Source organism: Rattus norvegicus, chromosome 2 (assembly GCF_036323735.1).
Source record: "Rattus norvegicus strain BN/NHsdMcwi chromosome 2, GRCr8, whole genome shotgun sequence".
Lineage (NCBI taxonomy): Eukaryota > Metazoa > Chordata > Mammalia > Rodentia > Muridae > Rattus > Rattus norvegicus.
In genome coordinates this window covers 22932994-22959421 of record NC_086020.1, presented here as the reverse complement: position 1 = coordinate 22959421, position 26428 = coordinate 22932994, and the positions used below count along the sequence as shown (strand labels likewise).

General features: G+C 38.0%; 1 protein-coding gene and 1 non-coding gene across 2 annotated transcripts; both read right to left on the bottom strand.

Annotated features, from left to right (window-relative positions):
* Nucleotides 1–7447: 7447 nt before the first annotated feature.
* Nucleotides 7448–26395, bottom strand: Tmem167a (transmembrane protein 167A). Its single transcript, NM_001399682.1, has 4 exons — nt 26336–26395; nt 16927–17036; nt 14444–14478; nt 7448–10998 (listed from the first exon to the last, which is right to left on the bottom strand). Exons 1-4 carry the CDS (start codon nt 26336–26338, stop codon nt 10928–10930), a joined length of 219 nt encoding a protein of 72 aa, NP_001386611.1. The 5' UTR covers nt 26339–26395; the 3' UTR covers nt 7448–10927.
* LOC134478807 (small nucleolar RNA U109) lies at nt 16280–16414 on the bottom strand. The gene has a single exon (XR_005501721.1). It is a non-coding gene; the product is annotated as a small nucleolar RNA U109 (small nucleolar RNA).
* Nucleotides 26396–26428: the final 33 nt, after the last annotated feature.

Here is a 26428-nt window from a genome sequence, read left to right as displayed (position 1 = left end):
AAACCCATCTGGTCCTGGGCTTGTTTTGGTTGGGAAACTTTTAATGACTGCTTCTATTTCCTTAGGGGTTATGGATCTATTTAGATGGTTTATCTGATACTGATTTAAATTTGTTACCTGGTATCTGTCTAGAAAATTGTCCATTTCCTCTAGGTTTTCCAGTTTTGTTGAGTATAGGCTTTTGTAGTAGGATCTTAAAATATTTTGAATTTCCCCAGTTTCTGTTGTTATGTCTCCCTTTTCATTACTGATTTTGTTAATTTTGATATTCTTTCTGTGCCCTCTGGTTAGTCTGGCTAAGGGTTTATCTATCTTGTTATTTTTTCAAAGAACAAGCTCCTGGTCTTGTTGATTCTTTGTATAGTTCTTTTTGTTTCTACTTGGTTGAGTTCGTCCCTGATTTTGATTATTTACTGCCTTCTATTCCTCTTGGGCATATTTTCTTCTTTTTGTTCTAGAGCTCCCAGGTGTGCTGTCACGCTGTTGATGCTCTCCCCTGTTTCTTTTGGAGTCACTGAAAGCTATGAGTTTTCCTCTTAGCACTGCTTTCATTGTGGCCCATAAGTTTGGTTATGTTGTGCCTTCATTTTCATTAAATTCTAAAAAATCTTTAATTTTTTCTTCCTTAAACAAGTTATCATTGAGTAAAGAGAATTGTTCAGCTTCCATGTGTATGTGTCTTTTTTGTTCTTTTTGTTGTTATTGAAAACATACTTACTTGTCATTAATCTTACCATGGTTTTCCTGCAAAAGCATGAATCATAAACATTAAAACAATAAATTCACTGTTACTTTCCCCACTCCTGGATTTCCCCACTTATTAACATGCAAAAATACCTTTTGCAATTATGTAATTGTGTGTGGTAGGCTGCACAGTCTCATATACATGAAGCTGTACTCTGAGGGTCATAGTTCATAATCAATCAATCCATCAACCAACCAATCAATATTACCAACTAATGTTTTCCTGTCAAAATTTATTTCATATTTAATGGTCACATCAATACTGCGTCTCATAGATTAAAATATTAGAAACTTCAGGGCTGGAGAGATGGCTCAGTGGTTAAGAGCATTGACTGCCCTTCCAGAGTTCCTGAGTACAATTCCCAGCAATCACATGATGGCTTAAAACCACCTGTAATAAGATCCAATTCCCTCTTTTGCTGTGTCTGAAGAAAGCAACAGTGAACTCTCATATATAAAATAAATAAATAAATCTTAAAAAAATTAGTAACTTCAATGAAGTAACTAGATTCCCTCAGTATTATTTAAATGGAGATTCAGGCCCACTGTATCATGAATGCAACAAACTAGAAACAAAGGCCATCAAGCCATGAGTGTCAATTGACATTCAGGCTGTTGCTCAGAATGAACATGCCACCACCCTCCACCTCTGCTTACCCATGAATCTCTATTGTCTGTTATGCTATCTCTATCAGTCTCCTAATTTCTAGTATTTTTACTTCACCCTGGCAACCATCCACTTCATACTAAGAGCTTCTGAAATTCTGAGGACAGCAAGAATTGTCTTATACTTAGTAATTCATGTTATTCTAGGGCAATCACAGGGAAAGCAATATTAGTGTCTGTCCTTGGATCAGAACAAATAAAAGTAATGGAGAGCAGAGAAAGTAATATGGAAAATATTAAGCCATTGAAATCCTAACAGTACTTTTTCTGCTGTCCCTCTATCCTTTGTCTGTTGTGGATATTCTCTTTATACAGTATAGCCCACAAGTGAGCACATTAATACAGATACTCTTAAGAAGCCCATCCACTTTCCCTACTGAAGTAACTTCTGTTGTAGTAACAGGTCTGCTGTGACTTCTAAAAGATCAAAGTGAGCCGTCATGCAATGTTGGGGAAGATAAAGCACTAGGTACATTTTACAAATGTAGAAAATCAGCTACAATGGGATTTCCAAGAATTTATCTTGGAGAAAAAAAAATTTGAAGATCTGGAGCAGAGACTGAAGGTAAGGCCCTCCAGAGACTGTCCTACCCCAGGAATCTATCCCATGTGCAGATACCAACTCCAGACACTATTGCTGATGACAAGAAGCGCTCGCTGACAGGAGCCTGGTATGGCTGTCTCCTTAAAGGCTCTTCTAGAGTCTGACCAATACAGATGTGAATGCTCACAGCCAACCATCTGAGCACAGGTACCCCAATGGAGGAGTCAGGGAAAGGACAGAAGGAGCTGAAGGGTTTCACACCCCATAGGAAGAACAACACATCAACCAACCAGACCCCTCAAAGCTCCTAGGGACTAAACCATCAACTAAAGAGTACACATGGAGGAACTCATGACTCCAGCTTCATATGTAGCAGAAGATGTGTAGCAGATGGCCTTATCTGACATCAGTAGGAGGGGAGATCCTTGGTCCTGTGGAGGCTTGATGCTCCAGTGTAGGGGAATGTTAGGACAGTGGGTGAAGCAGGAGTGGGTAGGTGGGTGGGTGGGTGGGGCAAGCTCCGTCATAGAAGCAGGGAAGAGGGGGATGGGATAGGGGGTTTGCAGAGGGGAAACCCAGAAGGGGTATGCATATGTGTGCGTGTGTGAGCGTATGTCAAAACCTGTTCTTTCTCCAAGAGCGTTGTCCATAATTAAGAAACTGCTGACTGCTGGGAAATAGACGTAGAGACCAATGAATAGCGACACTTACTATAAATCCAGGGCTCTCGTCGGGGTTCAAGTCTGGGAAGAATTTTCTGACCTTATCCAAACCTGCAATGAGACTTGTTTCTGAATCCTACCTACAACTTGAACTGTGGTTTCTTGTTGCCATGTTGCCTCATACACATGTAAAGGAGCTGCACTTACCTTTTTAGACCTAACGCCTATTCCTCATTCTCATGGCACCTTTTGGTATTTGTGTCTGTGACTGTATGTGCTTTATTGAAAGGAAATTGTAGGAGTAAGAAATGCATAGGTAGTTTTGGCTACATTATGTGGGTAAGAGTAGAATACACACAGGGTATTTGCTTTTAAAATTATATACAAATTAAGCTTGGTTGCAAATGTAACATTTATTTTCTGAGAGCCATCTTCTTCTCTCATTTCCATGGCAAAAGGATGACATATCTGGAGCAGAAAAGGTCCCCATGGGATAGATGGAGTGTTTCAAAGAAGACTTTGAAGGAGTTACTGAGGAATGGGTGACACATGACCCAGGTAACAGATTCTGCAGCTGCTGATGGCACATGCCAGCACCAGTTCGCCAGTATCTTCGAGTGAACACTTCTTTGAAACTCCACCGGGTATGATGAGGAGTATGTCTGAGACCATCTATCATGCGTTCGACTTTTTTATAGTCTCTGTTTCCTGGCTGGGTTATTTATGCAACATTATTCCACATGGGAAAGCCCAGCTGCTAAAGTTTTAGAATCAGGAATAAGAACACATTTTTATTAGCTTTCATTTGTCTACAGTGCTTTTCGTCGTTTAAATGATAGCAACATGCTTGCTCCTGCGCTGCAACTCTGTGTGCTTTGGGAGGGCAGAATGTTCTTTTCATAGTTCTGGAGCTCCAGAAGGAGGTTTGCATCACCACAGATATGAACTCAGCATGTGGGACTGTCTCGCTGCTTGTGAGGATGGAGATGTAGAGGTACCACAACAGAGTGAGTTTCAGATGGGTGATACCAGAAGGCGAGCATTTAGTACTAAAAGGTGAGATAAAGGTGGCACTCTCAGTGTCTAGAATCTGTCAACTGGGTAAAACAGTATGTTCATACAATTGACTTCTTTGTAAAGTTCCGGCTAGCATGGACCACGGCAGAGTGCGAAATGTATTCAGCAGGATGAAGCAGTTTGTACACAATGCCGGAGATCTGCAGTTACCATAACTGATGTGAGGAAACACTTGAGCCTGCAATAATTGTATCTTCCCTTTGGTCCTTTCAGCTGGATGATGGGCCAGATCTGGTCAACCCTAATATAAAGGGTGCTGGCCTCTTTCCTAAAAATATCTGTGGTATGTAGGCCAGATGAGCAAAAACTGGTTTCAGTTCATCCTTATTTAGAGTTCTAACATTTAGACGGTGGTTGTACCATACAAACCTCTATAACTCAATCCTTTGCATTACTGCACCACCCTTTACTATCATTCTTTGCGTAACTCATTTAATTCTCTTTATTAGTTTTCTAGTGCTCTGTTACCTCAATTCTTAAGGTCTTTTGACTATACCATTCCTTTGGTTATAATCTTTATCTGCAGGAGTCAGCCTACCCATCAAACTCTTCAACTAGACTTCTGGGAATACCCCATCGAAATTCTCTCAGGTTCTTGTTGGTCTTCATTAGGGGTGAGTATGCTCTTTGTCTCTCCCCTCTCCTGGTCTGCAGAGTCTCAACTAAAACCTAGGTTCCTCAAGCTGTGTTTGTTTTATCCTACATAGACTATTTTGATCTTAGTAGTGCCTGGCATATCTGTCATATGCAAGTTATCAAATGCAGTTCACCTATTAATGGAATGGGAAATACAGAAGACCCTATCTCCTGGGTTGTTAATGAGGTATTAGTTTTCATTTTTTTTTTTATTAACTTGAGTATTTCTTATATACATTTCGAGTGTTATTCCCTTTCCCGGTTTCCGGGCAAACATCCCCCTCCCCCCTCCCCTTCCTTATGGGTGTTCCCCTCCCAACCCTCCCCCCATTGCTGCCCTCCCCCCATAGACTAGTTCACTGGGGGTTCAGTCTTAGCAGGACCCAGGGCTTCCCCTTCCACTGGTGCTCTTACTAGGATATTCATTGCTACCTATGGGGTCAGAGTCCAGGGTCAGTCCATGTATAGTCTTTAGGTAGTGGCTTAGTCCCTGGAAGCTCTGGTTGCTTGGCATTGTTGTACTTTTGGGGTCTCGAGCCCCTTCAAGCTCTTCCAGTTCTTTCTCTGATTCCTTCAATAGGGGACCTATTCTCAGTTCAGTGGTTTGCTGCTGGCATTCGCCTCTGTATTTGCTGTATTCTGGCTGTGTCTCTCAGGAGCGATCTACATCCGGCTCCTGTCGGCCTGCACTTCTTTGCTTCATCCATCTTGTCTAATTGGGTGGCTGTATATGTATGGGCCACATGTGGGGCAGGCTCTAAATGGGTGTTCCTTAAGTCTCTGTTTTAATCTTTGCCTCTCCCTTCCCTGCCAAGGGTATTCTTTTTCCTCATTTAAAGAAGGAGTGAAGCATTCACATTTTGATCATCCGTCTTGAGTTTCGTTTGTTCTAGGGATCTAGGGTAATTCAAGCATTTGGGCTAATAGCCACTTATCAATGAGTGCATACCATGTATGTCTTTCTGTGATTGGGTTAGCTCACTCAGGATGATATTTTCCAGTTCCAACCATTTGCCTACGAATTTCATAAACTCGTTGTTTTTGATAGCTGAGTAATATTCCATTGTGTAGATGTACCACATTTTCTGTATCCATTCCTCTGTTGAAGGGCATCTGGGTTCAGTTTTCATTTTTTTAATGGAATTGAAGATTATCCTGAACTCTACCAGTTATCTCTGGTCTTGATGACAGGTCATAGTAATCACTTAGGGACTGAAGGATCATCACAGCATTGTCACCTTTTTTTTTTTTTTTTTTTCTGTTAGCCTGCTGACACATTAAAGTGTATTTCTGAAAAAGATAACTTGTGATTGAAATACTGAATCCTTTTACTACATTTGTTTAGAACTATAAGCAGACTTTGAGTGTTGGTTTATGAAAAGGCAAGAACAATGGCCCACTAAAAGACCTGAGTGTTTCCTCATAAGTCCAAGTATTCATAAGACCTACCTAGCTTTATTATTCTGAGATGTACAACTTTAACTTCATATAGTAAACTTAACAGCTTTCTTTACAGGTTATTACTATATATCTTCCCAGGCCTTACTTACAACATTTAGTTAAAAATGCATAAACAAGATTTCTATCAAGTAATCCTAAGGAAAACTGTTTTCAGAGTGCTAACTGATGGATTCTCAGTATTTCCTTAACTTTAAAGTTCCCAAGTTCCAACCTTTCCATATCACTGTGGGCCCGCAGATATCAGTTTCAACATTTGGATAGTACAAAGAAATCTTGCTAGAGTGCCAGACTTCTTCAACTCTGTTATGCCTTAAACATTTATTTCTTTTAAACAGTTTAATCTCTGCACAGCACTTTCCCAGTATTTAGCCTGTGGTGAGTAGTTTAGTGTGTTGGAAGAGACTGATAAAGTCCAGGTTTGAGCACTTAGCAATAAACACTCAATCTCTACACATTTGCTTCAGGCCATTTTCCTTGTCAAATAAAACTGTAACAGTAGTATCTGGCTAATACCCTCCCTGCCCTTGAGTGCTTTCATGCCCCACAGGATGTTAGAACAACCCACTTTACCTTAAAATACTTATATCTTTACCTTTTTCTTATCCCTACCCCCAATATTGTACGGATGAGTCGTGTACACACAGCCTCTGAATTGTTTTCCTTTCCTGCACATGTTAAGCTTAATGACATATTTTAATGCCATTTGGAGTTCATTTGAAAGAAATACAGTAATAAGTTTTACATCACCTGGAAGCCACTACAGCATAGTAAGGAAGGTACACAACGTACCAAGTGACCACGATACTGCTATCCTGCTCTCCTAGTCTCAATTTAAAGCCTAGTTGAAGCCAAAATTCATGCTACTCATGGCTTAGGTTCAACATCTTTTTAGGAACTGGTGTAAAAAGGTTTGCAAGTGTACATTTCTTGGGAAGTTTATAGTAGAAAGAGCATGCTTTCTAAAGCATAGAACAAGTATTCCTCCACAATAATTATTCTTTAAACAGTGTTGATTAGATGAGTTACATTTTTAGGATTTGGATAGGAATTGATATGCAGGCACTCAAATGAGACTAAATTTGACATCTTTAGTATTCAATAACTGGCATTTAAATGGAGAATCGGAATTCAACGATGTCTGTGGCAATTCAAGATCAGATCCAAAGCAGACCAGGCAAGACATTACTTTGGCTTTTGGGATACTTATTTCCTACTGGTGGGGATGGAGTTTTTGGAGGCAGGGCCTGCTCAGAAGTAAGTCTCTAGGCAGGGCCTTTCAAAGTTGAGTTTGGCCTATTTTGTAGCCTCTGGCCTCCTTCTCAGCTCTCTGGTCCATCATGACTTTGAGTCACTGCCAAATGTTTTTAGGGAAACTCCAATATGCCTAGAGAGCAAACAATACCCCACAAACTTCCTCTTTGCTCCTGTCTGGTATCATGGTCACAGTAACACAGAAGCCATTACTTTAGATATTTGGGGTTTGTAAAGAAGCAGCAATGAGATTGAATGGGTAGTCTTAAAATACCAAACAATAAAAATATTACCTCCAAACTTATCTTGGAAAGTCACACATGGAGATAAGCTACTCTAGTCTTAATGGCCACCCTCTAAGCTCTATGTACTGCTCTCTTTTAATGTGATGACAAAACTAGAAGGCTTTTGACAGTTCATTTTTTATTACATAGCAGGCACGTAAACTAACCAGAGACTAAGATGATTACCTCCTCTTTTAAACATGAATTATAGTTCTTTCTCCAAAAGGTACTGAAATGCTCTTCCAGATTATTTAGGAACTAGTTTAGGGCAAAGTGGAAATGATATGAAGTTATTTCTCAGAAGTTAGTCATGACTCCCTGTTGCCACGGTGACTGCTAGCACCATTTTGAGAACATTTATTATTACTAGATGATACCAAAGGAACAGAAGAACAACCCCTAAGAATTTTCCATTCATGTTTTCAGATTTCAAGGGTTGGGTAACTTCTCAAAGCCTTTTGTGGAGCTTAAGTTCTTGATAAGTAGAAATATTTTCTGTATGTCCAGGAAATGTAAACAGTGCACTTTTGGGATGGATGTTTGTTTTAACAGCTGGGGCTGCATTTAGCAGCTAGAATATGGGATTTTACTGAAAACACAGCCTTCATTGGCCAGTTGCCTCTACAATGTTTACAAAAGTCTCAGGAGAATCTACTAGTGTATCCCTTTGTCAACTTTGCTTGCTCATAAACCAAGGGAGATTTTATTATCCTCCTGAAGGATTTGTGAGGCAGGAGGGGAAACAAACTCTCAGCTTCAGTTTTGAGGTAGGTAAAATACATGACTTTCCAGGATATAACATCTGTCTGGCCACGCCATACTTCACATGTGCCACAACAAACTAAGGGACATATAATCCCAAACACAGAATTGTGTTTTTAAAACAACACTGTCAAGTTCCGTTTAATCCATGTTCTCTGAGACGTTCTACCCACAATGCATCTTCACTCTTCCTTTTTTTTTTTTTTAAAGAATGCTGGGATTATCTCAAGAATAAGTGTTAGCACATTATACTTCATAGACATTCATTTCATCTTTCATGGACACTATGAATACAGATCAACTACTCATTTATTTTCAATGGTCACATGCCATACCAATTGTGTACATGTTTCCTGAAAAAAATATTATTAATAAGTATTAAATAATTTTCACAAATGGAGGCAGATTTGTTTGACTTTGTAAACTTGAAAAAGTTAATGTATGGGAATCTGTGTCACCCTATGGTACAAGACTAATTTTATTAAGAAGATAAACAAATTTATTATAAATTTATAAATATTCTTACTAACCCCAGCAGGAAACACCTTGAATTGAAACATATATGGTAGTTTCCAGCATATTAAAGACATCAGCAAGACACCGAATTGATATTTTAACTTTTTAAAACTATTAAAACCAATTTAACACAAGGCCTTTTTGCCCCTCTTGCAAGACTACCTGGAAGGAATACATGTCTCCTTGCCTGTCAATGACACAGATGAAACAAATGGGGAACCCAAAACAAAACAAATCTGGAGACATGGCTTCAAGGTTCTAGAGCCAACAAAGTAGCTAGGGCGAACATCTGAACATTGTCAGGCCTGGGTCTTAGTGCCTCTCGCCCCCTATTGCCACCTACACTGTGTTTACCGTCTGTGCAAAGGCCAGCTGCCTGGCGTGCTTTACTGCTCCTCCACACCCCACTAACAAAGACAGCTAACTATTCTGTGGGCTTCACACCTCCCACAGGACCCTGTGGCTTAGAAAACAGGAGTCACTGTTTGCACATCAAAAATGCTAATTGCATTTCTTTGTAAGATCTTTGTCTTTGCAGCCTTCCTACACCTCCAAAGTGCCTGTACTGTAAACGTTCAGGAGGGTGGGGACTAGAAATACCTGCCCAGAATGCCCAGAATCTACGTAATGATGAAAGTCTTATGTTACCTGGAAGCTTCAAGTTAACTATGTCTTTCTCTAATTTCCACCTACATTGTCTAAAATGTCAAACTAAAGACAACTCTTTATTCTCTCCATTTTTATGAGATGTATGTTAACTTAGGAAAGAAGTTGACCACATTTCTGGAAACTTCAGTTGGTAGTGGAGATGAACAGATGGCCAACCAAAAATCGAACCCTGAAAGGTGACTACTTAATGTGCAGAGGAGAGAGTCCTACTTTTGGGACACAGTGAAAATCTTTGACCTAATACTAAGCCCAAGGTAAATTTCAGAGTAGAGTAATTATCATAACCTGATTTCACATTCAAAGTAAATTAGACCAGTTTTAACTAGATATAGACATTGCAAAGATCTTTTGGAAAACAAGCAACCCGTAAAATACACCAAGTAAGCTTTCCTAGACCTTAGTCTAGACTGTAATCCATGGGGCCTAGAGCACTATTTCAAAGCTGGTGGTTTAGCTAGCTGTGGTGGTCATTTGGGCTGCACAGTGGTATACTGCTTTACAATAAGTCTTCAAGTCCAACGCTTGGCTTTTATAGAAACCTCACTTCTAAGAAAAAGGTTTTCTTTTTTCTTTTTTTTTTTTTTAACTTTTAAAGGAGCAGTCGAACCCAGTAATTAATTAATAAATGCTATGAAGTGCTTCCAGCTAGGATTTACTTCCTCTTTGCTTTGAAGTAGTGAGTGACTTTCAGCTGACCTGAAGAAATGTTGGACACAAACCTGCACGTATCCTTTGAATATGTATGCTTCACTTGTGTCTATTCCCAATCTGTGTGAAAGCTGAAATACACTGAGAGCACAGTACCCAGACTAAGCAGTATGAGGTATGTTTATCACCTACAAAGTTACAGAAGAGATTCCAGTTCACGCTGACAGGACATAAACCAGAAGCAAAGTGCTGCATTAAAAACACCACAAATAACGCATTTGGGTAACTACATGGATGTTCTATTTGGAAGACTCAATACCACAGAGAACGAAAAATGTATAATGCATATTCAGTCATCGTTCTGCTTGCCGCTTTTGTCATTCTAAGATACTCTCCTTCACAGGATGGCAGCCATACATATGTGACTAGAAGCCCAACTCTAAGGCTAATTAAAGAAATGCAGTTTTGTTTAAACTATTTTAAACACCTGTAATAAAGTACAGAATTTGCCAAGAATAGAGGTACTCTGGTTAGCAATCAAAAGGGTTTAAATATGAATGCAATTCCTAAGAACAGTAACAACAAAAATAGAACCATTTTCTTTTCTCAATAAAAATAGGCCAGTCGCTAGAAGGTATCACTGTGTGAAGACATTATTTTGAAGCCCTAGTCAAAGAAGCCTGTGGAACTGGCCACTGGGTTTCTACTTCGTGCCTGGAGAACCTTAGGAAAAGCGGTCCTGACGTAACAGGATGACGTTTGTAGAGTGTAATACTGGAGTGAGAGAACCGAGGTCGATGGCTGCAATCACGTTCCTATGTATTAACTGTTACATCGTAATTATTCATACAGCTCATTGGTCCAATAGCATAAAAAGAGAGAACAGCATCTCGAAATTTATCTCATTCCATGTTCAGAGACAAGAGGCTTAACCATTCTCCCGTTATTTTCTGGAGGCACGTCCTGTGTACAGTCTGATGGCAATCACGTGCTGGTAGTTTCCAAAGCTACTGTATGAAGAGGATGCTGAAGGCCATCACTATACAGCATATGGCGACATAAGGACTCTTGCGTTCACCTGTTGAAGGAAAGAAGACATTGCTCTTGGTTGAACGAATGACTAATATGGATATGTTAGAGCTACTACTACAAGAGAGGAAAACAAGGACCTAAAGATAACAAAAGACAAGATGTGTTGAAAGTGCAGCCAAACACAAGGCAATAACCTCACGGGACCTGAAACAAAACCAAAACCATTGTTATCATGTGCTGCATCCGGCCACAGTGATCGGGCTACAGGGCACATTTGGAGGTGAGAGGACAACTATGGAGTGGGTCCTTTCTTTCTGACATTCTATGAAGGTTAGATACTGAACTCAGGTTATCAGGCTAGCGCCTCCTCCTGCTGAACCATTTGCTGGCACATGAGATATTATTATTATTCTAACTCTACTTTGTCGTTTGCAAGTGTGACATTTGTAGATGTCAACATCATGTCTCAATGTAAAAGGGCTAGCTGGACACGGCGAGCTGCAATATCTAAGCTATTTATGAGTCGTGTATGTGAGAGCACCAATGATGTGCTCCTGGAGCCATGGAAATGCTCTCCAGCAACTAAGAGACAAAGGCTGGTACGGCTCTTGAGAAAAAGGGAATTTCTACCTATACACAGGAATCTACCGCACAGTGCGCGGCAGTATCTTCTTTACATGTGGTAGAGTTCATGATACGTGTAGAGTTTAGAAAGCATTTGTATGTGAAAACAAGCTAGACAGCCAACAGCCAATATTACCCATTTAAATAAACAGGCATTAGTTCCCTTTCTCTTCTCCGCAGAACAACTGCTTTTGATATCGATATGGTATAGAGTCTTTTACAATCAAACATTCCTATTCATAAAGTTCGGGATGAGAAGTACCACTCCATTTGGGAGATTTTAGAACATCTGACTAGATATCATTGGTTGAGCATCCCTAAAAAATTTAGAAATTCTCTTAAGTCTGAAAAATTATGTGTTATCTCTCATGTTCATAGTTTTAAAAATCTTAGTCTTTCAATAAATTTAAAAGATAAAAGTAGAAATTAAATTCAAAACTTCTGTAATGAGTTGATTCCACACTAGTCTAAAAATGGCTGTATTTGGAGGTTTTCCTTCACCTGATCCAGATCTGATGTCAGCTTATGAAAGTATCTTGCCAGTTCACAGACCCTATAAGGGTCATTTTAATTGTTATTGTTTCTTTAGTAACTGTAAGCTGTACTAATTTCAAGGGTACCAGATATGAAAGAAAGGAGTCACATAGAAACAGCTGTAAAATATCTGTATCCTTTGTCAGTCTACAAGAGATGGCTCTGACTTAGCCTCATTTTGGTTCTCCCTTGCTGTCTAAATTCCATTTCCCCATAAGCAACCTCCTTATTTTACCTTAGATGGTCACTTACCTGGCTTTGTCAACCTGGAAATGTCAATCTTAACTTCCGTCAATAACTAAAATTCTCAAACTCATTTCATGTTAAGAGCTTCTCCACTGATCCCAAATTGCCACATTGCTATATTTATACATTTGTGTCTGTCCAATGCAAAAATCACAGAAAATGTCACGTATATTGAAGAAGCAGACATTTAGCCAGGCCTGTGATTATAACTGCTTATAAAACCATCCTCCAAAAAAATCACCAATCAATGTGGTTTACCATATTGAGACCCTGTCCTCAAATGTAAACCAAAACAAACTAAACCAAACCAAACCAACAAAAATTCCAAGTAAACCATACTAAAACAAAACAAAATAAAAACCACAGATTTGGTATTCTAAAGTTTTATTTACCTTTGCCCTCCTCCCCCTCCTCCTCTCCTCTCCTCTCAATAGACATTTAACAACAGACTGCCTTCTATTTAAGGAGGATCTATAATGAAAAGATTTTAGAGTAACATCAGTTCAAATAAAAAACAAAACAAAACAAAACATCATCATTAAAAAACAGAACACAGGGCTCACTGGTTCATTAGGGCTGGCTGGTCTCATGAAGCACCTCATTGCTCCATAAACTTTATGTAGACGTTAGAAAGCCTGTTACTCCTCTAAGGGCTGGTGTGCTCACTGCTTAGCATCGTTACAGTAAACACCCAAGGGGAGCAGTTATCCCTGTACTGACTTTTCCATCTGCTCAACATTAATTCCTGAGGAAGTGCCTTCCTCATCTTATGACTCAGAATGCTATAATTTACAGATGGGTTTCATTTCCATGGTTTTCATTTTCTTAAAAGAGATTGCCATGTGGTAGAGCTAAATGTCTTTGGTTGAACTTGAGTAAGAATGTTATTTCTTGTCTGGGAGAAGCTTGTGCAAGTGAGGCAAGTGAATGTGAAACAGTTGCTATCATCTGAATTGTAACAAGATAGGAGGACCTGACTAGTGCTATCCCATTAAAATCACAGCTATTCTTCCTGGGGAAAAAAGCTTCTCTTTGTGTGTGTCAAGAGTAGAGAGGAGCCTGAAAAAAAAGTGTATCAGCACCAGTGTTTTCAAACCACTTGTTAAAATAAAGCAAATGCTTTCAAATACTTTTAAGAAGGAACACTTGGGGAAGGGGATATAAACAAATGAACAAGCAAAAAGAAAAGACAATTACAGTTAGAAAAACAGACCACATTTGAGGTCATAATCACCAACAAAAGGGCACTTGGCTGGCTACCACATAGAACGGTTCACACGTCTACTTCCTACATAAAATGGACCCAAACCACCGCAACGTTTTCTTTAGGAGCTAGCAGCGCGCCACGATGGGGATGGGAACTTGTTCCCTGCCATCTCCACCTCTCTGCGGTGTGCTCAGCTGCTTAGCTATCTTATTCTTGGCAATGCTATTGATTAGATATATTTCCTTTGTCAGGGTCACCTGCCTCCTGGGCAGTTTGGTTTACTTATGCTATGAGCACTAGGCACAGATGGTGGTAATCTGTCTGTTTTTCTTCTTGGTTCCTTTTCAAGATTTCTTCTGCTATTTTAGGGTTTGCTGCCGTTTTTCATGACTGAGTACCACACAAGTCTCTACACAAACCTCTTCAGTAAATATGTGTTGTAAGGAGAAAGGTAACCATTACACGTTGTACTCTGAATTTCACATGTAAATTGTGGGATGGGCACATTCATCCTTATGCAAAATAAAATTTATAAAAATGCCTCAAACGTTTCCAAATTACAATTTATAAATTAGCAAAATAGCACACATGAGAATGGTATAAACACATATTACAGATATTGTCTGAATTTGCTGCAAGTCCAGAAATGCATGTTTCTTCTATTTTTTCCCATCTCCCTGTTAATAAAATAGTGCAGTCTCCAATTACATCTGCTTTTAAGTAGCAGAAAGAAGAACAAATAGTAGAATTCAGTAAATACTTGCAAAAGTATACAGAATTAAGAATCCTGCACACGGGAAACAGACATTTGATTGCTATGAGTATAATATAAATAGTGTCCAATGATTTATAGTTGAAGAAATGGATGGAGATTACTTACCAATTCGGGCACACTTCCAAAATATCCCCAATAGTCTGCACAGTATAAAAAAAGAACAAAAACAATTGAGAAAACCAATTATTTCTGTTAACATCACAGAGTACATTAATTCTGCATACTGGATTTTAAGCTGAAATCTTTGTTTCACATCTGAAATGTACTCGTCTCACAGTGAGCCACCACTTTCTTATAAAAACAGAACAGTATACACTATGAACCATCACTAAACAGAAGCAACTGTTAAGTGGAATATGTGTATCACAGGCCAGATTCAGGGCATTAATGTGAGAGTGGCTAAAATTTATACAGGGAGTCAGTCATTTAATTCATTTAACTTCAAGATTCTTAACACTTTCAATGGCAGAAATATCATATGTCAATTTAAGGATTAATTTTGAGAAAATGATAAGTGAAGATAGTTTATTTCTTGCAGAATATAGCTCTCTGTTTCACTATCTATAATGCATACTCTAGGGGCTGGTCTTACTGTGCTAGTCAATAAGGAACTCTACATAAATGTGCAGCTACTTTGTAATATAAGGAAAAGTATTAGTTTAGGTGAGACCAAGTAGATGAGCTTATTAAATGTAACAACTAAAACACATATTCCAGAAATGATAATTAAAATGAAGATGCTCCTTTTTATTCCATGAATAAAAATTATGAATTAAATACAAGCACATATATGGACATATTTATGTGGAATGCAAAAAAAGCAACAGCTTTGGTAAATGAGCCATCAACAGAAAAGTTACCCCAACAGCACAAATACTATCTTGTTTTTCTGAGATTATATATATGTATATATCTCTATATATGTGTGTATATATATACATATATCTGTAACTATGTTTATATATTTTTATAACTATATTTATAGTAGAGTACTAGTTAAGACAAATCAATCTTACATATTCCTTATGTTAGAATTGGCTCAATAAAATCACAAAACTTAAATTTCAGGGATATTTATACTTTTCCTTCAAAGGAATACATAATGAATCATTATGTGTGAAGAGAAAGCTAAGAGGCAAATAACGTAAGCTACTGAGAAGGCCAAAGTGTGCTTTAACTCAGTCCTACTTATTGTGTGACTGGGAGGAGGTACTTTATCTTTTTAATAACAGCGTCTATGCTCAGAGTATTTTATAAGGAATAAATGAAGGAATGATTAGATACGCTTTAAAGCAGTAACATGTGCTATGCTTAGTAATGTTAGGACTAAAGGAACATGTGACAAAATGTTACTCAGAATTCACTTATTCTCCTCCAGAGTCACTAACTGTGGTCACCTATGCAGAGTCATGTGTGTTTGAGTCTGGGCACCTAAGGATCACAATAAACACTACTGAGTTAAAGCTACTCTGATTGAGTAATTATTTAAAAGAAACTTTGTTAGTCACTAAAAACCCCTACAATTTGGTGCTTAATTTCCATGGCTTCATATGCTGACAGTGCTATTGGGCCTAGGAAAGCAGGAAAAACCTAAGAAGCAATTTTCCAGTACTACCCTGTTCAAGATCATTTAATTCTATTATATCATTCAAATTTGATTGAAAAAATCATCAGAAAATGAAGTTAAATTTAAATAATGAAGTCATCAAAAATGTATTAGACCAGATATCCAGGGGTCTCCATCTAACCTGGTATATACAGTTATAAATTTATAAATCTCAGAGACAACATATAAAGGAAAAAGAATCTAGTAATTACTTTTATAGAGAAGTAACCTATATATTCTTATCTATAATGAAATAAAATTGTTTCCCATCACCCAGATGACTATATTAGCTTACATTCTGAAGTATAAAAACAGGAAAGTCTTTTGGGGGCCTTCAATGTAGGAGAAATATACTACTACTCAACCTCTACTGTAAGGTTGGTAGCCCTGAGAACTCCTTCATCACTGTAGCATGTTATGGATACATTCCTACTCCCCAAGAGAAGAGGGGCAGACATGTCCACATGCAGCCTCCTTGTGACGGAAAATGTCATGACAGACTAGAAAAGTAAAAATACTCGATTATAATTTTAATAGTGATTATTCTTTAATGAAGAACTACTATTTATCAGGTCTTACATATATTATAATTCCATATTACTAATCAACTAGAATAAAGTTCCAAAAATCATGTATAACCGCTCAGAGAAGAGGATAACATGGGGGAAAGCTGTGTTTCCAAAGGTAACAGGGTATTCCTATAACAACTGTTGGATATCTAGTATTTCGCCAGCAGCTGGATAAATCCTTTCTCTGCTTTTATTCAGTGGGTGAAATTTTAGGTCCCATCAGATCATTCTTTAGATTTACTCAGTAATTTAGTAAGATACTGCAAATGCATTCTGGTGCTTTAAAACATGAGGAAAATGTATTAAGGTCCTGAAAACTGTATAAATAAAGTTAAACGTCCTAATGACTTTCATAGGACTTTATATCTGAGGTTGATGAGAACTGTCCTCACTGATTGTCACTTGTAACATACCCAGTTTTATTTCTGTCCAGGATGCTGGGTGCCAGGGATCGCACATAAGCACACGTACATATAAGCAGCAAGATTACAGTCAATAGACTCTGAAAATTGAAAATGGCAGACTATAAAGAGAAAAAAAACAAAAACAAATTAATATCACAAGAGAAACTTCCTTTGCAAAAAATGTCAGACAATTCTGCATTACAGGCAAACAGGATACTGCACAGCACACAATCTAGCATCCTGAAGTCTTTGAAGTCCACGTTCTTCCGTTTTTTAGGGCAGAAAATGCAGGAGTACAATAGCAAATACAAAAGCACTAACTTAAATGTCAAGGATTCAAAGAGTCCAAGCAAAGTGCACTCAGTATATAATTGGTACAGAATGTTCAAGGCAGGCACAGTCCTAGACAAAAAAGTGTGGTCTTCACACACCAACAAGGGTTGGATCCATGACCCTAGTGCAATCACTGGCCATTCAGTCTTCATTTGGTATTTACCGACCTGGTCAGAGCCAAGGAGAATGATTAAATACTGACTAACGTTTCTTTCAAGCTAACTTTTTGCCTGGGATAACCATGTTTTAAATTATGAGATGATGTTCCAAGCCCTGACAACCACTAAGATTATTAGACATTGGTGAAAGAAAAGCATCGGCCTTTTTCCCACTGTTATTTGTTATGTAATAGTTTGTGCCACTCTAAAAGTTAAAATAAGAACTCTAACAAGTGTATATTTGAATCGACAAACAGGAAATCAGACACTTCAAACCCAAATAAACATAAGTTTGGTTCATTCTTCAATATTCAAGAGCGAGTCCTCTCAACTGCTGAGCCCTCTCTAGACTCTCAGCTCAGCTGTGTCAGAAGTCTCCTGGAATCAACTTGACCTCCTTCTGTATTTCATACACGTTTTTTAAAGTGCAGAGATCCTTCTGCATTTGCCTACCAAGTGCTGGGACTATAGATACCCAAGCTTTCTCCTCAGAATCTCTTCTCTATGCCTCCCATGGCAATAGATACTTTCATTATAAAAGTCACACCTTAGGTGTGAACACTACACTATTAGACTGCCTCTAACATCTGGTTACAGGTCTGAAGCACAGCGCAAAACCAAAGAAAAAAGATTCAACAAAACACTTCTAAGAAGCTGCAAAAGTATCACAGTATATCATAAAAACAGTTGCATTATAAGCAAAAGCATAAAATACATCAATTCCATTCAGCAGTCAACAGTAACTACTTCGTTAATTTAGAAGCATTTCTTAAAATCCAGGAGGAATCTGTCGTAATTATTTTTCAAAGGTAAATTTGTTCCTTGTAAATTGGGTGTATTTGAAAACCTCAGAAGAAGCTAGTGATAAATGGTTATAAACTTAAGGAAATTAAGAAATGTATGGGGAGTGCCTATCAATACACATACAAAACCTTCAGTCACATTAACCAAATGAAACACAAAACAGAAGAGACTATTATGACAGGAACTAAAACAAAACCTTCAACTTTCAAAGCTTAAAAAGAAACGTATATTAGGATCAAAGGAAAAATCTTAAAGAAGACAGCAACCACACCACCCAAAACAATCACCTTAATATACACAGAAGACTACTTTGTAGAATTAGGAGACTGATAAAAATTCTTACTAGAATTGTTTTACATATTTCTGTAAATAAAATCCATAAAAAAAAGGATTGCCCATTACATAGCAAGTTTTTTTTTTGTGCATGCATGTTTATGTATTTATATTTTTGTGTGTGTGTGTGTGTGTGTGTGTGTGTGTGTGTGTGTGTGCGCGCGCGCGCGCGTGCGCAGGCGCGCGTGCGCAGGCATGCGCAGGGCAGAAACTGGAGCTTTTTTAAGGTAGGATCCCTCAAGAAAATTGGGCCTTGCTGGTTCAGCTGAACTGGATGGACGTCAAGTTTCTGAAGACTCTGACTTCCCAGCCGAGGAATTTTAGGTCCACTTTTAAAATGTAGGTTCAGGGGATTGAATTCATGTGCTCCTACTTGCCCAGTAAGTAATCTACCAACTAAGCCACTTCCTAGCCCCAGTTACCAATGTGATTAGCGACAAAATGCTTATATACAAATTATAGTAAGTGTTGAGCAAACAGGATGCAGGATGTCAAAGCCGGCTTAGGTTTAGCTCCAAATACTGATGCAAATGTGGGGGAACAGGGATGACTGAGGATGAGTTTCATTAGTGAGTTTTATGATCTGAAAAAGATGAACGAAAACTTTGCTTTTGAGGCAGGGTTTCACGGTTGTAGCCGGACTATCCTGGAATTCAGTGTAGACTAGGCTAGCCTTGAACTCACAGAAATCTGCCTGCCTTTGTCTCCAAAGTGCTGAGATTAAAGGTGTGAATCACCCCACCTTTAATGTTTTTGTTCATGTGGTGTTTATTTTGTTGAATCAAATGATAAAAAACATTGTATAACTTCCATTTTAATACTTGTTTAAATTATTATAATCCTATGCAAAGATTTTTTCACTAACACAGCAAAGGTGGCATTTAATGTGGATTGGCTTTTAGTTAGCTTGGGTATTAAGCTTGCATCTGTGAAGGCAGGTGAAAAGTGATGAATAATAAGTAGAAAACAATGCCAGGATGGCTGTCTTTTGAAGATGATTTTGAACATGTACATGAATATATTGTCTGTATTTCCTCCTGGACAAACAGCTGTAAGTACATTTAGTGTATATTCTGGAGAATGAAGTTAAGACCTTAAGGATCTAAAGAGTTAGACTGTATGAATCTTCCTTTATTGGGAGTTTATAACTAAAAACAGGTACTGACATTCACCTGGTATTCTTTCACAATATTAACTGCAGAATACAGTTACTATCATCTGTATGTTATAGATGACACACACAGCAATTATCTTCCAATTAGAAAAAGATGTATACTTTCAAAATTAAACAGTAATGTATTGTAGCACCTACAAGACGTGGCTTGGAATCGCAGGGACCAAGACAATTTTTCAAAAGGAAAAGTTTTAAAGAAAGCAAATACATAGACAATCTCCACATGACTTCAATTGGAAGGGCCAAGAATACAGTAGACTCTAGCAAAAACAAAATGGTGGCAGCAGGGATTTTTAAGACATTTTTAGGAAGAACACAAAGTAAACAAAGGATTCTGGTGGTAAAACGGTTAGTTTTTCAATGTGGGTTTACTATCTCCCTAATGAGATAAGTACATTAAGGATTTTTATCATGGGGTTTTCCTTTTCTTTCCCGAATGCCTTTAAAAACATGCTTTGTTGTAAGACACCCAAGTTGGTTCTCACTGTGTTTGTGTAGGGAAAGGAGAGTTGCTCATAAAATGCTGAGTACACGAAGGCTCACTTACCCTTTTTACTTTTCTGCATTTGAATTTTTTCATAAAAGATAATACAACAACACTCACCACCATGTCTAATATTAAGTGGACTGTGTATATTCATGTGTGGATGTTTCATACCTTCACACGCATACAGAATACATACATACATTTGTGTGTGTACAATCATTTACAAATGAAAGCTGTTTACATGCACGAAACATCTGATATATACAGCTTTGTTCTGTGGCCTAAGAACTCTATAATTTAAACAAATAACATACTTAGACTCTGTTCAAAAGAGTATTTTCTAAGTTACGGACATCAGCCTGTTAACTTATTCCTCTTAAGGCTTAGCATAGCTGTCTACTAGTACAAACTAGTTTCTGAGTTAAGAGTAACAAAAGGACTATTTTGTACAAAATAAAAATGACTTTCCATATAAAAATGTTGATACAGGAAGAATGGAAGCTAAACAAAGAAAACATCTGATAACAAACTAGAAAGATGCAAAGTTCATTAATAGGCCTCACTGAGAAAAACCAATGTAGATGAGAACACTGAGTACATTATCTTGTTAATTAACCAAGAAGTTTACAACCTGTTGTGAATTCATATTTACTTGTCAAAGACATTTTGGAAAAATAAGCAAAGAACAAAAATATCCGCATTCTTATGTGAAAGGCCTAGGCTATGAAGGCCCAAGGCAATTTTTACCTCGTTTCCACATCTAGCACTACCCGGAACTCCAGTATTTTAGGGAGAGCCCACTTTGAAGAGGCTCACACTTTGAACAGATGTGTTGTTCTAACTCATTCTAGGACACACGGTATACACATTTTCAAGTGGCCTATAGAGCTGAGTAGGTAAACTTGCTAAATGAAAACTCTAGATACTCAACTACTTAACAGTTTAAAATAGTAGTTATACAGCATGCCAGTTTTCAAGGGACTACAAGTATATATGCTTTTGTGTGCTAATTTGCTAATTACTAACTTTTTGGAATCTTTTTACTTTTTAAAACCCATGGTAATGTATGTGATTTAGATGGTTACAGATATCAAAGTAGAATACAAAACCCTTCAGCAGATTCTCAGAGCAATGGTTTTCAGCCTTTCTAATGCCAAGACCCTGTAAAACAGTTTCTCATGTTGTGTGACCCACCAATCATAAAACTGTCTATATTGCTACTTTATACTTTTGCTAGTGTTATGAACTGAAATGTAAATATCTGATATGCAGCAAAGAGGTGGTGATGCAGGCTGAGAACTACGGCTTGAGGGTAACTAGAAGATGATCACTGTTATTCTTACACATAAAAAGATGCTGGGCTCCTTTCCATACATAAACTTACATTTATACAGATTTTGTTTTTAATAGGATGCTGACGAAACGAATACAAAGCCAACATTTCCCATAGAATATTTTCATTCTTTTTATTAATTTATGGCAGTGTCACATTTATTGATTTATAATTTATCTGTAGAAGCGAATTACTTCGTTAACCCTCTCTATAGGCACACTGTCTCCAAACTTCACTCTTCTAAGCAGTGTGCAACAGCTACATGAAGCTGTTCTTGAATTGGTACAGGTACAGAAACTCTGGGTCAGAGCAACTTATGAATCACACTGTGGTTACGTTCTGCTCATCTGCATTCTATAAAGGCTGATCAAATGTGTATTTCCTAACTTTCATGACAAACTCTAGTCAGTTCGCATCTCTCAGATGAGTTATGGAAGATATAAATTTAAAATTAAAACAGGTTCCCAGTGAAATATCTGGCTCCTATTCTGCTAAAATTGCTACAAATTTAGGGGCATAAACCAATACAAATTTATTACTACCTTGTATTTCTAAAGTGCTTTATACCACTCTAACATTTTGACAAGTCACTATTTCTGTGGCTCTGACACTACTCTTCTTATCTGTTAAATGTTCTTGTGCTCATACTGCCTGTGTTCTCCCCTCCCCTCAGGATAATCTTCCAAATGAAGATTTGAATACAAAGTCTCTTGTCACATACAATTAGAAATATATTCGTGCTTTTGTGCGGGTTTGTGTATCATTTTTTTTCATGGGGTCCATTTTCTCTACCACATCTATAGATGTTCCCTTTCCATGATGAAGTATTAAATGGCATTCCCTTGAATCAGGACTGCCTGTGGCATACACTGGAACACAATACGAACTACAACTAAAAGTAATCCTCAGGCTTGTGGGACACAGAAGCCCTGCCTTAACTTAGATCACTCACAATTGTGCTTCCTTACAAAACACTGTGTCAACGGCTCCCAAGGTTATTTTCTCTTAAGCTCTTTACTTAATGTCTGTCTCTCTTCCATTGCAGCCTTATCACCATAACAATCTAGATCTTCATCTCCAACCAGAGCTTCCAAGAGCTTAGAACAGCCATGCAGCCATGCAGAATTAATGCAGCCAGATGAGAAGCTATTCAGTAATCTTTCTGAAGTAATACACAATTAAGTAGTGAAATAATAAAAGAAGTCCAGAGGCATTTTTATATTTGGAGTTATTCTTGACTGTTAATGTTATATCCTCCAAGTTTGGATATGAGAGCGTGTTCCAGAATTATAAATAAAAGTATCCTGGACATTTGTTAGCAGAACTTTTAAATAAGAAATCTTCAAAGATCACTCCTAAGCACTGGGGGCTGGGTCCAAACAATAAACAAGTACAAAAATTAAAACAAAAAACAAAACAACACCCCCCCCCATAGGTACCTTTCACTTTCAATGATTGGTTATTGACAAGACTTAATCAACAGAAAGGGTAGTGTCGTAACTTAGTATTTTCATTAGTATCGGATCGCTTTGGCACCATGAAGATTCATCTTTAGTATCAGCAATACAAAATGTTTACCTTGCTCGCTGAGTAAGAGGTCCTTTGTGAATAACATTGTCTCAGGGCTTCAAATGTTTATTGCTCACATGTAAAATATTTTTACTGACATTAATTTCTCCAGTTTAACTCAACTTCACTTTAAAATTAAGAGTTAAAAACCAAAGACAAAAATTAAAAACACTAGCTAGTAACATTTTTACTTACTAATATATACTTGTTTGTTTTACATAAAAGTAAAGTAGTTTATTCTTATCTCAGGAGAACAGAGTCAACACCCTTAACTTAATTATGGTAAAATTTACAGCACACTTGAAAAATGGGTCAACATTTTATGATTTACAAACCTAAGTGAGGTCAGCATTTTCGAACTAGATTTTATCAGATAGAAGTTTCTATGTACTATTATCTTTTAAAAATGAGAACCACAGAAATAGTGATAAATTTTAGCCTGCAAATAAATACAAAAACACACTAATTACAAGTGACCAAAACTGACTGAACACATAACCTGTCTTTCAGGACCAGAGTCTATTACACATTCTGGATTACCTAAAACATAAATTTATCGTTGAATAAATGAACTTTTCTTGTCAGCTGCATCTGATCTAACTGGTCCTGTTTCACAAGTGTATAAAGACCTTATCTACTTACAGTTCACTACAGAACTTTGGTTATGAGTCAAGTTCAGAGTTCAGAACTCTCTTGCAGTCTCAGTAGTTATCTAGTCCAAAGGTGGGACCAGTACTTGATTAGTAGTTTTTAAAAAATGAATTCTCTATATACCTTGACAAAATGATTAAAAAGATACCCTGAAGGGAAAAAAGCAAATCCTACATGAAAAAAATGTGCTTTGCGATCAAGAAAAAAAAATAAATAAAATATAGGTTGTTTGATACAAGAGAAAAACTAAATACTGGGTACCTGACATGTAATCCCTGGTTACTCACTAGAATCATTCAATGCTTTAAAAAACAATCCTCAAAATTTAGACTGAAACTATAAAGAAACTACAATCTTTATTTATTGCTCTTAAGCACTCTGAGAGAAGATCAATAATATATTCACATTACCTTATCCTATTAACCTTATACAAGGGTTTTCAGAGTGAAGTTCATGGAACACTTTCATAACGTCATATTTATTTTTATTATGCTAAAGACACATGCTTTTCTACTGTCATTTTTACTCCTAATAAAACAAAAATTATGGTAAAAAATGTGTCATTTTAACTTTACTCTCGCAAACCTTTCTTGGATTTCCTGTGTGATGAATGGCACCTTTGACTAGGTGAAAGGACAGAATATAATGACAAACAGAGCTGCTAAGATTAATCCGTACCTTATAATCAATATTATTTTGGGCACTTCACTTAATATTTTACACATGTAACTCATGGCCAGTAACAACCGTAATGAAACACTGCATACAGCTTTTTTCCTTACAACACTTAAAAAAAGTAAAACAGATTTAATACTTTCACACATCCTTCCAAAGCCATTCTATACATACAAGAATACAAAGAATTTTCCCTCTAACCTTCCATTTCCAGTTACACACCCGCAAATTCAACAGATCATAGATTTAAAAATCTGGAGCAGAAACCGGCACATCTGCCGTGAACACACCACCACTTTTCTGGTTAGCCTTTCAGAGAGAGACACATAAGCTAAACCTGAGGCCTGGCTGTACTTACCAGGTGTGTTATCCTAGGCAAATCAGGCCCCTACTTTCCACTTTCTTTACCAGCAAGTATCTCAGAAGTCAGGAGTTTAAAGCAAAACGCTTAGAAACTGCATCTTTAAAATAGAACTTGTACATAACAAGTACTAATAACTAAAGCTTGTTATTTTTGGAACAAGTTAAAATACTGCCCATTTTAAATTAACTTGATTTTTCCTAAGTAGGAGAGGATGAAACATGTACCTTTGACTCCTTCTAAGAGCAAAGTGATTCTATTTGTTTCTAGGTAATTAGGCAAGAAAGCAATTTTTCAAGTTTCCTAACAGCTTATTAACAGCATCTTTTTGACCAAGTATATATTATTCTGCAGTAGAGAGAAAAAAAAAGGTTACAATGGATAATAAAATCCTTACCCAGAGAACAAATATATACAACAAACATATAAAGGCTACCTCCTTTACAAGGTGCTAATCTTGCGCAGGAAGGAAATTCCAACATATGATTAAATATAAATGCCTACACGTACATCACTGTCAAGAAAGCAGGAAGGACTACTTGAGCTTTTGATCAAGGCTATAGGAGATTCTCAAGACACTTCTGGGAACTCAAATTCAGTATCTTCTTACTGTACAGTGTGGTGTCTAGTGGGGGCGGGGGCGTCCTGGCTGTTTTTGAGATAATACAAACATGCTTTCTCTAGAAATATGGTTATAAATAGCTTCTAAACTCACCAAAGTGGCAGTGCAGGGAGATCTGGCATTTACCCTAACACTGATAAGATGCACAAAGTTTTAATGATTTATTACTAATGTCTACTTTTATCTATGCCCTGGCCACAGGGACTTTCTCTTCCTTGTCCTGACCTTTGCTGCTGTTTGTGATTTACAGTGCAAGCCTTCTGAGGTCTACACTATTAAAGAATTCATAACACCACACATAGGAACTCCCAATGAGGGTGGTGGTTAAGCTCCTACAAGGCAGACACACCTTGGTAGGAAAAGTGAAACCATTAAAAACCTTCCTTTACAAAGAAGCGTCATTAGAATTGAAAGAACAATGAGGGAGGGGCTCTACCTCAACATTGCTTCAACAGGTAAAACGGAAAGGGTAGGATTAGTGTTAAGAAAAGCGACAATCCATTCATTACTATTTAAAGATACAGGTTGGGGTGACACACGTAACACATAACAAAGGGGAAAAGTGGAAACGGGGAATCCAGCATTTTCAAAGTGGATATCATCCGTACAGATATTTGTAACTGGTCGCAATCGGTTTAGTGGAATACCACCGCAATTCCACTAAACAACGTAGCAAGTCGGCCTCTTTGCGAGGGGCCGACTCCATCACCCGGGCTCTTCCTAGGTCTGTTGGCCTGATGCTCCAAGTTGAGCATCCCGGGCCGCATGACTCCCGGGCTGTGCACCCTCGGGTCCCGGGAGAATCACACTAGAGCCAGGGCTCCCGCGCCCCACAGCGCCCGCACCATCCCCGCCGCCCCGCGCGAGCCGCGGCCCCTCCGAGAAACTCAACCGCGGCCAGGCAGCGCATGTTCTTACCATAGTGAGGCCGGTGCTGGTCCAGCCACATCACCCTTCCGGGCCGGGGCGGAAGAGGATGCACGCCCGCTGCGCTTCCCGCTCGCTCCAGCG